The 13,859-nt window shown below is 48.4% G+C and overlaps 1 protein-coding gene and 1 long non-coding RNA gene across 3 annotated transcripts in view; one reads left to right on the top strand and one right to left on the bottom strand.

Annotated features, from left to right (window-relative positions):
- The window catches only part of ERMP1 (endoplasmic reticulum metallopeptidase 1), a 40,483-nt gene extending 33,900 nt beyond the window's left edge, over positions 1 to 6,583 (bottom strand). Inside the window, exons 1-3 of one of the 2 annotated variants that reach the window (XR_014301564.1) lie at positions 6,151 to 6,583; positions 4,482 to 4,783; positions 126 to 253 (exon numbers count right to left, since the gene is read on the bottom strand). Coding sequence is in view for 1 of the 2 variants with exons in the window: in XM_082694276.1 (XP_082550402.1) it covers positions 126 to 253; positions 4,482 to 4,783; positions 6,151 to 6,497 (777 nt within the window). In the remaining variant the exon portion in view is untranslated. The remainder of the gene's footprint in view (positions 1 to 125; positions 254 to 4,481; positions 4,784 to 6,150) is intronic. The other variant, XM_082694276.1, reaches the window with a different exon arrangement.
- A 128-nt stretch (positions 6,584 to 6,711) lies between these two features.
- On the top strand, positions 6,712 to 10,162 carry LOC309845899. The gene is made up of 2 exons (XR_014301581.1): positions 6,712 to 6,973; positions 8,931 to 10,162. It is a non-coding gene; the product is annotated as an uncharacterized lncRNA (long non-coding RNA).
- The last annotated feature ends 3,697 nt before the right edge of the window (positions 10,163 to 13,859 follow it).

The following is a 13,859-nucleotide window of genomic DNA, read 5'->3' as shown; positions in this document are numbered from 1 at the left end:
CAACGTTATTGTTACGTGATACTACTGTGTGACCTACACAAATGAATAATCCAAGTGTGGGTTAGGATTATTACTATACTCTTTGTTATTACTCAAATCTAGTACCTCCAAGAGTAAAATCTCACCTGTAGGACATTTTCCTCAGCACCATTGAAGAGAAATATGACAGCATGATGTAAGGCTTCTGAAGACACGGACAAGACACGAAGGACCTCCAGCATCACTGAGCAGCTAACGGCATCGTCGCTGGCACCTTTAAATCAGAAAACGAGATTGCTCCTCAGATTTTAAAACCCTTAGAGGATGAAGCGGTGCCTGGGTGGCTCAGTCGGTTAAGCATCTGCCTTCAGCCCAGGGTCCTGGGATCGAGCCCCGCATCAGGCTCCCTGTGCAGTGGGGGGTCTGCTTCTCCTTCTCCCTCTCCCTCTGCTGCTCATGCTCTCGCTTCTAAGTAAATAAAATCTTTGAAACTAAAAAAAAAAAAATTTTTTTAAACAAAAAAAAAAACCTTTTACAGGATGAACCATCATGGCTACGAATGGGTTTTTCTCATCAAGAAAGCTCCACCGTGTGGCTCAGTCAGTTGAGTGTCCAACTCTTGATCTCAGCTCAGGTTCTGATCTCAGGGTCAGGAGTTCTAGCCTTGCGCTGGGCTCCATGCGGGGCGTGGAGCCTACTTCCCACAGAAAAGCACCGCGGTGGCTGCAAGACCAGAAGCATGGCTGTCGGTCAGCTCGACCCTGCCTCACTCCACAGGGCTGGGACCGTCGTCTGGTTGACCTGCGGGCCTGTGTGGGACCACGCCTGCCCGGAATGTCACTCGACTCACATCTGTTCAATCAGCAGCCAGGAGGGACCTCACTTACTACTGAAGAGCGGCATTCTCGTCCCCCGGGGCGATCTGCTCCACTCCCTCTCCGCGGGCCATGCCCTCCACAGTAACCCCACGTCGGGTGCTCTGGCTTCCGGCCTCATCCCGGTCACCTCTGTGCCTTTCCTGCCGCAATCACAAAGCTGCACTTCCCTCCACATTGACGGGGGGGGGGAGGGGGGGGCGCGCTCACATTTTTTAAAGTTCATGTCATGAAAGGGATTAGGTGACAAACAAGTACAAAACGGGGCGGGTGAGTAAGACACAGGAACGGACGCCAGCGACCTGAACAGCACCCCTACTCCTGGCAGCGAGAAAGCGGAGGCCCTCGTCAGACCTCTTCCCTTCACCCGGATTCAGAAACTTCACAGATTAAAGGTGATTAGAAAGATGACTTTCATACCTTGATTTCTTTTTTTTTTTTAAACACTCGAAGAGGTAAAGGAACTGACCGGACAATTGATGATATTGAGGAAATACAGTTAAGTATTTTAGGTGAGGTAATTCATGGTCTTATGACTATGTCCAGGAAGAATCCTTACCCTTCAGTGATACGGACTGAAATAGAAATCAGTATGGCTGAGATCTGCTTCAAAATAGCTAGCCAAGGGTACAGGGGCGCGGAGAGAAAAGAAGAAAGAACAGGCCTTTGAAGTTGGGTGGTGAGTACACCGTTGTCAAACAATTCTGCTCTTATACAATCTGAAATCTAACATATTAAAAAGTTTCAAGTTTAAGTAAACAAGACACAGAAATAACCCAAGCCAAGAACATTTCTGGGTTTACACACTGGGAGGCAGGGTGCTACAGAATTTAGAGTGAGTTTCAGGGCAAGAAACACCTGGAAGTAAATTCTAGCTGTCACTTACCCTACAATTTTCTGGTCTGGAGGGCAAGGCTAATGACAGTTACCTCACAGGTGTGTAATGAGAATTTTAAGGACACAGGAACCACATCCAGTACTAAATTGTTCCTTCTTGAGACGCCTGGGTGGTTCAGTGGGTTAAGCCTCTGCCTTCGGCTCAGGTCATGATCTTGGGGTCCTGGGATCGAGCCCCACATCAGGCTCTCTGCTCAGCAGGGAATCTGCCTCTCTGCCTACTTGTGATCTTTGTCAAATAAATAAATAAAATCTTTAATAAATAAATAAATAAAAATAAATTGTTCCTTCTCTTCACAAATTTAAGAAACACTCTGAAACCAGCTAACATGCTTACTCCAGCACTGGTAAATTCCAGACCCACTTCCTACTCAAGAAGAAACGAATTAGCCATCCCTGTCTCTGTAGGGTCACTAGATTGTATTTTAAATCAAAGTGAAACAAAGTAATCATTATCTAATTACTATGGAGCAGAAAGTCCACACACTATCAGTAAAAAGTAACAGCTTCTGGCACCCAAAGGAAATGACTGTTTTTTAACTTTGAGACTGAGTTACTTCAATGTAAAGAGCACACACTGAAATGTTTATTCAAAGTGAAAAAAAGGAAAACTCAAAGAAATACTTCTAGGGTTGATTAAAAAGTTAACCTGTCCACTTACCTTCCTTTAATGGCTCTGGCATCTGAGAATGGGACTAGAGAAGACTGCATCTTGGGGTTACAGAGGGACAGAAGGAGAGGAAGAGAGAGAATCCCAAGTAGGCTCCAAGCCCAGGGCTGAGCCTGACATGGGGCTTGATCTCACGACCTTGAGCTCATGACCTGAGTTGAAATCAAGAGTCAGATGCTTAACAGACTGAGCCAGCCGGGGCTCCCCGATTAGATACCTCTCAGAAAGGGAAGGAAAGTTCGAGGGCCGCATCTCTAAGGGCGGGCGGTACGCCAACCTCACTTTCAGTGAGAATTAACCCTGAAATTGAAACCACCACTGAAATAATTCACTCTCGTCTACCAATACCCTAGAGCTATGCAGCAAACCCAAGAAGACATTTAAGGCCTTTCTGTGGGTAACATTACTCCCAAGTGGTATATCAGTTCCTAAAGTTCCAGATACGCTGCTGAGGAGAGCTAAAAGAGAGAAAGAAAGAAAAAAAAAAGCACATCTCCGTGTTTCACTTAGTCCGTCCACTGAAAGGATACAGTTGATGGTCTCTTTCATGATTGTCATCTTCAGCTATTCTATTTATTTTCAACTGTCTGGACAATTGGTGATTGATAGAAATTTCCTTGAAATTGTTGGCTAGGTATTCTTATAAAATTTTAATTAAAAATGGGTTCCAATGACCCATAAAACCGCTGTGATTTCCGTGTATGTGATTTGTAACATCTGGCACTATGATTCTGAGACTTGCATCACATCTTTCCTTTCTAATGCTCTTCAATAACCACAGTGTTAATCTGTCCCATCCAAGAATTTAAGCACTGTAATAGGGGAGTGTGGGGGTGGCGCTTAATTTACAGGTTCTTTGAAGTAGGCATAAAGAGTATTGGTTTCCCTAAGCACACACAAAGGTATTTCTGACTTTATAAAACAGAGGTTTGTACACGGATACTTGAAAAAGAATGCTACATTCTAAGTGTAATTGGCAGTCTTTGTGATGAGAGACATCCTAGTACAAATCATTTTATCAATTTTTTTATCTTTCATACAACTCAGAATGCTCATATGAGCCTGCTAGAAGTTCAAGCAATTCAGAAATATTACTATCAAATAACAATGGAAAAAAAATAGTTTTCATGCCATGGAAGTCCTACTATCTCCATTTACAGACCAGAAACCAAGCAAAGAAGAGGTGAGGTAGTCTGCCAAAAAGAACATTAACTACCTGCTAATACTCTCCTTCCTTTAAACGCAGCTCAAAGAACTGACGGGCTAGAAGGTGCAGCATCTGGTGCTACCTCCATCTCTGATCAGTGGTGATCACCTATGTTTACTCCTGTGACAAAAGACAGGGTGGAACAGATGCCACCTGGGCTCCTCCAGCTCCCAGATATCATGATTCCATTATAAAAAGCTACTGCTTTCTATTCAACCCTACTTAAAATCTAACTACTGAAAACATCTCTCATGAATCTTATTTTTAAAAATACAAGTCCAATTTAGGGACGCTCATTCATTCTACAAGTATTTATCGTGTCAGGCACCGACCTAAACATCAAGTATTCTATTTTGCCAAACTATTTTCAGGGCAAGATTTATGGATTCAGGAGATATTCTCAGAGGACAGCATCCCCGGTGAACCAAAATCCTCCCTTTACCGGTCGCAGACACTGCCAGGAGAGCTGTCCTCCAAACCCTGCATTCCCTGAAAGCAAAACAGTTCCTTCACCCCAAATGCATAAAGCCTTGTACAACATCCAGCTGACTAAACACTTCAACTGGAAGAACATGACCCCAGGACACAGGAACACAGGGACACAGGACTGGCAATGCCGACTGCTGAGGCAGTTGCCATCGACCAGAAACATCCCATGTCCTGTCACTGCGCTGCTGGCGTGGACGCTCAGAACCTCAAGCAAGCACTTGAGCCACTAGCCAGGCTCTGGATCTTCAACCAAACATTAGGATTCTAATTGTCTTGAACAAGTGCCCACGCAGCTTGGGGTTAATAAGCTTTCTGGGCTGACCGACGCGCAACTCCAACAGCACTAAAGACCTCAGGTACGTACCTGGCGAGTTTGCCACGGAGTCAAAATGACAGTTTGCCAGGACCGCGTGCTGGGCTCCGTCCCTGGGCTCCAGCTTCACTACGACGTTGGTGATGTTGTCGTAGTAGCTTGTAAAACCTCCCAAGAAGTCAATGCTAAAGGAGCCTGTGGGCCGCTGTACATCCACTGAAATCCTGTGAAGGCTGTTGCTCTGAGCTTCAATCAGTTTAATCTGTTCCAAAAGGTAACGGACCGTCACGATTTCGTTTTCTGGACTTCCTGTGGTCCTGGGGCCGATGGATGTTATGTGTTCAAGATACTCTCTGGAAGCAACCAAAAGGATGACAGTGACAAGGGGCGCTGGGCTTAGAACGAGGGCTTAACGCGAGGCAAATTTTTCCTGTAAGCCCTCCCACCCTCCCCAGCACAAACAAGTCCTTTGATTTCTCACATAAAAAAGGCTGACTTTTATTACTTCAGGTACCCTGTGAAAATCACTTGTAAGTTTCCATCATTTTATTTTGCCTCTGGTGAGCTCCTCCCTTCTGAGTTTTCTCCACTCACCCCACTCCCCAATTCTCGCTGTCTCCATACCAAATCAACACAAAGACCAGGAATTCTGTTCTGAACATGCAGTCTCTTTAAGGCTGGACAGACAGAACCCAGCTTCATGGGACCACACTCTGGAGGGTTACTGATTCTCAAGCCAATGAGCAAAGACAATTAATGAAAGAGGTTGAATAAGAAAGGAAAACTTTTGATCGTTTAGAATGTACGCAGCCCCCTCAGTGCACACTAGGCCTACTACCTTCGATTCAGACCAAAGCCAACCCTACCCCTAAAACAAACTAACAAACAAACAAACAAAAAAAAAAATGTGTTGTCTTTTCACTGCATTCCAAATGGGCAAAAAGGGAGCGGGGGAGGTGTGTTCCAGAAAGTCCTTAAGAAAATAAGCTTCCAGCACTTTGTAGTCAAAAGTTTTTTAAAACACAGTGACTTGAAAATTCGGCTAGCTTAAGACTTTAGGAACTTTGATATACTTGGCGTTACAATACCTTTGACTTTAATCGCCTCCCCTAGCATGCTCAAAGGTCTCTGTTCTTTAAAACAACAAACCAGAAAAGAAACCACCAAATCTCACACACCAGGGGCCCAAGGACAAACTTCAGGAATCTGAGAACTCTGAAACTGCAGAACTCTGAATGCACAGTCGTTCAGAAAAAGCCTCCATGGCTTACAGGTATGAGGACCGTGACCCCCAAGAAGAGCACTGCCTTATCCCCCCACACCCAATTTGTAAAACGGCCCAGACACACGAATGGCACCCCCCATTTCATTAGGAAAACAGGAGGAGTAAAAAGTGGAAGTGCTCCCGAAGATGTGGCACGACTACCAACCCTCCAAACGCAAGTGGGGCAGAACCGAGGCGGACAAGCAAGCGCAATCCGCAACCCCACCACCACCACCCCCCCAGCCCGGGCCCCTCCCCCGCTCCCAGCCGCACCACCGGCTTCACAGCGGGGGCAAGGCACCCGTAAGCAGGGACTCCGGGGCAGGGACGCACGGGGGCCCGCCCCGCCGCCGAGCCCGGGCGATCCCGCGGGGGCGGCCGCACGCAGGTGCTGCAGCCCCAGGGCCCGGCCGCAACCGCAGAGGGACGCGTGGGCCGGGCGGGAGCGGCGGGTACCTGGCTTGGCGAGCGTCGAACTCCCCGTGGCGGCCGGCGGCCCCGCGCAGCACGAGCTGCTGCAGTGAGAGCTGCACGAGCGCCCGCAGCACAAGCAGGTAGAGCGCCAGGGCCAGCGCGGCGCGCGCCTCGGACAGCCCGGTCCCCGAGCCCCGGCTCGCGCCGCCGCCGCCGCCGCCGCCCCCCGCGCTCCGCTTCCGCGTCCTCGCGCCGCCGCCGCACGCGTCCGCCGGGGGCTCGGGCGCCGGGGCCGCTCTCCCTGGCTGGGGCGCGGCCGCCGGGCCCTCCCGGCGCCCCCCTCCGACGCGGTGCCGCCTCACGGCCGCCGACTCCGAGCCCCACTCCATGGCCACGAGCTTCGGCCGCCCGCCCCACCGACCGTTCCGGCCCGCGCCGGCCCCGGAGCTCCGCGGCCGCTGCAGCGCCCCCTAGTGAGCGGACGGAGCCTGCGGAGGGCCAAACTTCCGCTGATTGGCCCGGCCTGCGCGCGCCAGCCCCCGGGGCAGGTCGGCGGCGGGCCGGCCCAGCGGTGGGCGTGACGGCTGTGCCTCCTGCGGCAGAGCTGCCCTTCCCGGGGTGGGACGGAGCTTTCCACGCGGAAGGGTACCCAGAAACCTGCAAACGCGAGGCAAGTGCGAGCTCGCTTTGAAAAGGACGCGCGTGGTGCCCCGGGCGGATTCCGAGCACGGCGGCCCCGCCTTCCCAAGGGGCCCCAGAGCGGGAAGAGTAGGCTCCCGGCTCCTATCATTAGATCCGGGACTGCGCAGAGGAGCCCAGCCTGCGGCCCCACACGCGCCGTCCCAGCGCGCATCTTCCTAGGCATGTGAGGAACCAGCCCTCTCATGGTCCCCATTTGACAGATGGAGGACAGCCACCGCTCCCGCTTACCGAGCATCAGCCTCGAGCCAGGCCCTGCGCCCATCCAGTTTGGTGGGACCCCCCCCCCACACACACACACACACCAGCAAACCAGCATTCTGGCCCACGGCTGTGTCCGGCACTCTGGAAAGGAAGGTTCGGGAAAGCTGTCGCTCTCTCCCGGCCTCTGGGAGGTGTAACCTTGGTTGTAGTGTAGATACTAGGGATCACCTGCTGACGCCCTGAGCCTCCCTGCCTCCAAGCTGTGTGTGTCCAACATGGAGTTGCTGCAGTTCCAAGACCCTGAACCTGGAGGCCAGCTAGGGAGAGACACAGCACCCCCGGGGCTGCTCCTGGCCAGAGCTCAGGGCCACCTGAAACCAGGACATTCCTTATTCCCAGCTCTCCCGACACACAGTCCTCTTTCACTGTCCCTCCTGCTGCCATCTTTCCTTCTACAGTAGGATCCTCTCACCTGCTGTTCAAGGTGCTCGGAGGGTTCGTCCCTCCCCTTATTGCCTAGTCACCTTCTCTCCCTCCTCCAGACCTCAGCTCCTCAAGCAGAAATCTCCTAAACTAAGGAAGCCAGCTTCCCCTATTTGTAGGCTCTCACAGCACCATGGACGCATATTATTATTGACCATCTTTCCCGTGAGACTGTAAGCTCCATGAAAGCAGGAACCATGTCTGGCTTTGCTCGCCATTTTATTCCTCCTCTTAATCCCAACTGGGAAATAGTAAGTCGTCTGTAAATATTTCTTGACCCGTAAAATGAAAGTTTATGGCGGCAGCATCATTGTAACAAAGATCCTTTTTAGCCCATGAGGTCCGTGAGACCAAAGACAACGTCTACCTGGTTTATTCATCACTGTGTCCCCAGGGCTTATCTCTCTGGCTAGCCCATGACTGGCACCTAAAACATACTTACAGAATGTTACAGAATGAGCAAATGAATATATATTGTCTTTTATAAGAACCAGCTTTTTTGCTATTCTCTTTCCAAAAACTCTACCTTTGAAAGATCAGACCTCAGAAACAGCTCTGTTCACTGTAGTGTAACAAGATGTAGAGCTCACTCATTCTTAGGGGAAGGGCATGCATGTCCCATGGTCTTTTAAGCTTTAGTATTTTATGCTGTCACTTTCTAGGCTGGGGGGTATCAGAAAACCAAGGGATAAGTTGTGCCCCTAGAAGCTGTGCTAGTGGTTAAGTCGTATGAGCTCTCTTTTTCAGGATGGATAATGTGTGCTAAGCATCTCTGATGATCTTCCATGGAAGGCAGTGCACCAGAGCAGAAAGGAGCCTGGCTGTTGGAGTCAGATCCGAGATCCTGAATTGGGTCCCTTTGATAAATATATCATCCTGTGAGTTACAGTCTCAGGATCCTTATTTGTGAGTTACAGTCTCAGGATCCTTATTTGTGACAACAGAGATAATATCTGCCTTAAAGGGGTTTAGTGAGGATTAATCAGCTAATGCTTAATAAAAGATCCTCATGCAAAAGTCTCATTAATTAATGTTTTCTGGAATGTTGCTGCTTATACAGACTTTTGCAGATGGGAATAAAGGCCATTTCCCATTGTGATCATCATAGGGCCCAAATGGCACACATTTTTACAGTTGGGTGCTTGGACGACAGCTTTTCTCTAGACTTGTGTCAACTATGGTATTCACATTTGAGTATTTTTAAGCTACCAACCACTGCATATCTACTCTGTCAGACACCAACCAAGGTGAGGAAACATAGCAAAGGACAAATCAGTATTTCTGCCTTCACAGAGGATACATTCTAGTTGGGAGAGAAAATAAACAAGAGGGTGTGTATTTATGGGTGAAGAAAATGTCACATAAACTGCTATAAAGAAAAATAAGCTAGAGAATTGAGTGACTTGGTCTGGTTTTTTTTTTTTTCTTTTTATAAGTTGAGGAATCAAGGAGGAGCTCTTGGAGATGACACGTAAGGTGACCTGAATGAACCAAAAAATGGGTGGGCCATAAGGGCCTGAGGAGAGAATGTTCTAGACAGAGGGAAATGAATCGGGGTGTTCAGAAGCAATGCTGCCATGTGGCTCCAAGCAGACTGAGCAAGTGGGGCTGTGATGGAGGGGGGGGTCAGAGAAGCGGGCAGGGGCCCGTGCAGGAGGGCCTCCTGAGCCACACCAAGGACTCTGGAGCGGTTCTGAGCTGTGAAGCGGCCATGGGCTAGGTGATGTGTTGTAATCCTGCTCAGAGTCTTCGTACCAAGCAAAGCAGCACCCTGGCCACACCTAGATCATGGAAGCTAACAGGAGACTTGGCTAATGTCTGGCCTTTGAAGTGTTTGAAGCCACTGAACTGTATTTTTGTTTGTGTGGGTTGTAGACCACAGTGCACACAACATATGCCCTAGTTCCCACAGATCAGATTGTTGATGGGGGTGGAATGAGACTGGAAAGGCTCCAGAAGCTCTATCTGGTAACCTATGGATAACAAGTTGACTCACTTCATCCCACTTCACAGACAAGTGACAGAGAGAGAGTCTGACCAGCCTACAGGCACCAAGATGTCCCAAGTCCCTTCTGTTTTGCCATCTCTTGGTATTTTCTAGTAAGCTAGCCAAGTTGAGTGAAAGGCCGTGCAGGCTGTCAGTATTCAGAAGAAACGCCAGTCCCTATCTTCCACCGAGGTTACCTCAAAGCCGATGTGCACCCTTCTTTGGAAGAGGTGCTACCACGGCACCTGGTGAAAGTTCTCCAGGACTGAGGCCAGCAGAGGGGGCCTTTGACTTCACGCTATAGTGACAGTAAAATTAGGGGGCAGCCCGAGCCAAGAGGTGAGAAGAGAATCCAAACCAACTGCAGAAGACAAATGGACTGAAAAAACTGGCTCTTTGGGGGATTAAAAAAATTTTTAAATTAGAGTCTTACACCATATTACATATCCAAAAAGAAAAATAAAGTAAAATTCAGAATTAAATATAAATGTTTTAACTGATAAGAAATAAGGTAGGGGTGCCCACGTGACTCAGCCCCTTCAGTGTCTGACTCTTGGTTTCCACTCAGGTCATGATCTCAGGGTCCTGGGATCAAGCTCCATGTCAGGCTCCCCACTCAGCCCGAAGTCTATTTGGGATTTTCTCTCGCTCTTCCCCTCTCCCCTCAAATAAATAAATCTTTAATAATCTTTTAATAGGGGCGCCTGGGTGGCTCAGTGGATTAAGCCGCTGCCTTCAGCTCAGGTTGTGATCTCAGGATCCTGGGATCGAGTCCTGCATCTGGCTCTCTGCTCAGCGGGGAGCCTGCTTCTCTCTCTCTCTTTCTCTGCCTGCCTCTCTGCCTACTTGTGATCTCTATTTGTCAAATAAATAAATAAAATCTTTTAAAAAATAATAATCTCTTAATAAATCTTTAAAAAGAGAGAGAGAGAGAAGGTAAACATAATTAAAGAATTAAGACTCCGAATGGACAAGGGCTCCTTAACAAAAAAAAAAAAAAAAAAAGTAGAAGGGGAAAAAAATCCCGTTTGACTATACAAAACTGAAAACTTCATATCAAAAACAATCACTGGGCGCCTGGGTGGCTCAGTCAGTTAAGCTTCTGCCTTTGGCTCAGGTCATGATCCCAGAGCCTGGCATTGGGCTCCCTGCTCAGTGGGGAGTCTGCTTCTCCCTCTCTCTCTGCCCTTATCCCCTGCTCATGCTCTCTCCCACTCATCTCTCTCTCAAATGTATAAATTTTTTTTTTAAAAATCACCCAAAATATGAAAAGTCAAATGACAAACCTGAAACATTATTTTCAACAAATTCTAAAAACAAAGGACCAATATACTTCTATTCTCATTCTGCCTTGATAGATCACGTACAACTATAAAATTAAATCTATTACATTTATAATTTATTATAATTTAACAGATCTATTGAATCATATATATTAAAATCAGTAAGACAAACACCAACGCCTCAAGAGAAAAATCTGTAAACCATTCATCCTTCCGATTGAAAGTACACATGTAAAAATGTGGACCATTTTCAACTCACCATGTTGAAAAAGATTTTTGTCCTGGTTTTTTTTTTTTTTTTAAGATTTTATTTATGTATTTGACAGACAGAGATCACAAACAGGCAGAGAGAGAGGAGGAAGCAGGCTTCCCACTGAGCAGAGAGCCCAAAGTGGGGCTTGATCCCAGGACCCTGGGATCATGACCTGACCCGAAGGCAGAGGCTTTAACCCACTGAGCCACCCAGGCGCCCCTTTTTGTCCTGCTTTTAATTAAAATATGCACCACTCAAAAAGATGAGCTGGTGAACACTTTCATATGATGCAGGTGGGAAATATACTGGAATGCCCTTCCAGAAAGATGTACCAAGAGTCTTAAAAGAATGCACTACTTTTGGGGTGCCTGGGTGGCTCAGTGGGTTAAGCCTCTGCCTTCGGCTCAGGTCATGATCTCGGGCTCCTGGGATTGAGCCCTGCATCGGGCTCTCTGCTCAGTAGAGAGAGCCTGCTTCCCACCTCTTTCTGCCTGCTTGTGCTCTCTGTCAAATAAAATCTTAAAAAAAAATACACAACCTTTGATGCAGTGTTTTCGGTTGTAGGAATCTACTGACGATGTAACTTTTAGAAATTGCAAAAGAACGCCCATCTACGAAAATCAAATATGTGGCAACCACTTTGGCATTAAAAAAAAAAAAAAAAGGAAAAGTCCCAATAAATTATAGTGCATCCAGAGGGTGAGACATCATGTAGCATTAAACGCCACATCACCCAAGTCTATTCAACAATGTGGGAGAAGTGCTCATCTTGTAAGTGTTAAGAGAAAAAAATAAAGATACAAAATGAATAAGGACTATATTGAATAGATATTAAGTGTGTGGGAGGAAAAACACCAAAGAACAACTTAGGGACCCATGAGTGGCTCCTTTATATCCTTTGTGTTTTCCTTTGTATTTTTTTTTTTTTGGTATCCATTTGTGTCTCTGCCACCTTGTCTAGCCTGGGCTGGCTGTTCCCTCTAAGAGCCTCAGACAGTGAGCTTGAGGCCCCCAGCCCTGGGCCTGGGAAGACACCTGGGATCTGCCCCATTGTCACCTTTCCGAAGGTAGTTAATAAACCGATTCCAGCATGGACACTCCTAGTATTACAGGGAAAGGTCTCCTGAGATTCATCTGAGCAGCACATACCCAGGGCTTTGTCTGCATTTATCCTGGGGCACAGGGCAGGTGAGCCCGGACAGAGGCTGTGACTCAGCAGTTTTGGGGGGGAGGCTGACTGCATGCGGAAGCTGTTTTGGACTACTAAAAAATTAACGAGTGCATGCACAGGCCGGGCTCAGCCCCTCGAAGACAGCACACCCAGAGCCCCCATCCCTTCCGCAGAGCCTTTCTGAGTGGCTGTCTCCTCCCACGGTCCTCTAAGATCCTTCACAGGTTCTGTCCTGGACTGGTTTCACTTGGCCTGCGAGCCCGTGACCTTCATCGGGTGCTTACCGGCTGAAAATAGCCTCCACAACCTGCTGCTTTTCCAACAAGCCCAAAGGAGAAAAGGGACAATGAAGGATCTTGGATAAGGACAGATACCTCTCCATCAAGTGTGGTCTGAGGACCACATAACATGAGAATTGCCTGGGGACCTGCAAACACATCATCCCCCTGTGTCCTACCCACCTACTGCGTTAAACCCCTTCGGTATGGGCTGCCTACCCCCTGCCGTGTCTCCTTCACTGAATTAGTTAGCCCTGCCGTACCTCAGTTTCCCCGTCTAAGAAATGGGGCAAACCATGATGCTTTGAGATCTTAGACCAGGAGACCCAGTAAGAGCTCCGGATGTGACTGCTGCTGCTCCTGTTCTGTGGGTCACACCTTAGTCGCAGGACACAGGAGTGCTGGGGAGAGCACATCTCTGCGTCTGTGACCCAGTTTCCAGATCCTCCCTTCACTCCTCTCCAGGCGCCTGAAAGGACATTAGTGACTTCTGGGCCAAACTCTCTTACAGCAACCTAAAGTAAAGTTGTGAACGGCCACGTGTGACACGAGTCCGAGGGAAACTTGACTTCTATCTTTACCTCGAGAGCTACCGTTCGCTACCAAGGATCTGCCGTTGCTCTGTTCTCTCTCCAGCCCTAGAAATGTGTGCATTCATGGCCTGCCTTCCGGTGCCTTCCTGCCTTCTCTGCTGAAAATACCTGCTTTCCTTGGGGCGCCTGGGTGGCTCAGTGGGTTAAAGCCTTTGCCTTCGGCTCCGGTCATGATCCCAGGGTCTCTGCTCAACCGGGAGCCTGCTTCCCACCCCCTCTCTGCCTGCCTCTCTGCCTACTTGTGATCTGTCAAATAAATAAATAAAATCTTAAAAAACACCTGCTTTCCTCTTGCATCTCAAGTCTCGGTCACCCTTGGAATGCAAGTAATTACAAAAAACCAGAAGGAACAAGAACAGGAAAACAGGGGGAGTGGGGTGGGGAGGGGGGGGCGTTTGTTTCTTTGGTTTAAGTAATGGGAATGCATTTGCAGGAATCAGCCTTAGAAAGGAATGAAGAGCTGACACAGGGTGCCCTGCTCATACACCTCAAACACATTCTGCTGAGTGAAAGGAGCCAGTCCCCAAAAGACCACACAGTGTCTGATTCTGCGTACACAAAATACCCCGGGAAATCCACACAGACAGAATGAAGACTGGTGCTGCCAGGGACAGGGAGGAGCGAGAATGGGATCAATGGCTTCATTGGTCGGGGTTTCTTTTTAGGTGATGCAGAAGGTTTCGGGGCCCGACGGAGCCGGTGGCTTGCACAGGATTGTGAAGGGACTCAGTGCCCTAAGCTGTCCCCTTCTAAAATGGCTCATCTCCTATGACGCGAATGTCACCACCAGAACAGTACTT

Source organism: Mustela nivalis, assembly GCF_964662115.1.
Source record: "Mustela nivalis genome assembly, chromosome: 13".
Classification (NCBI taxonomy): domain Eukaryota; kingdom Metazoa; phylum Chordata; class Mammalia; order Carnivora; family Mustelidae; genus Mustela; species Mustela nivalis.
This window is presented reverse-complemented; position numbering and strand designations above follow the sequence as displayed.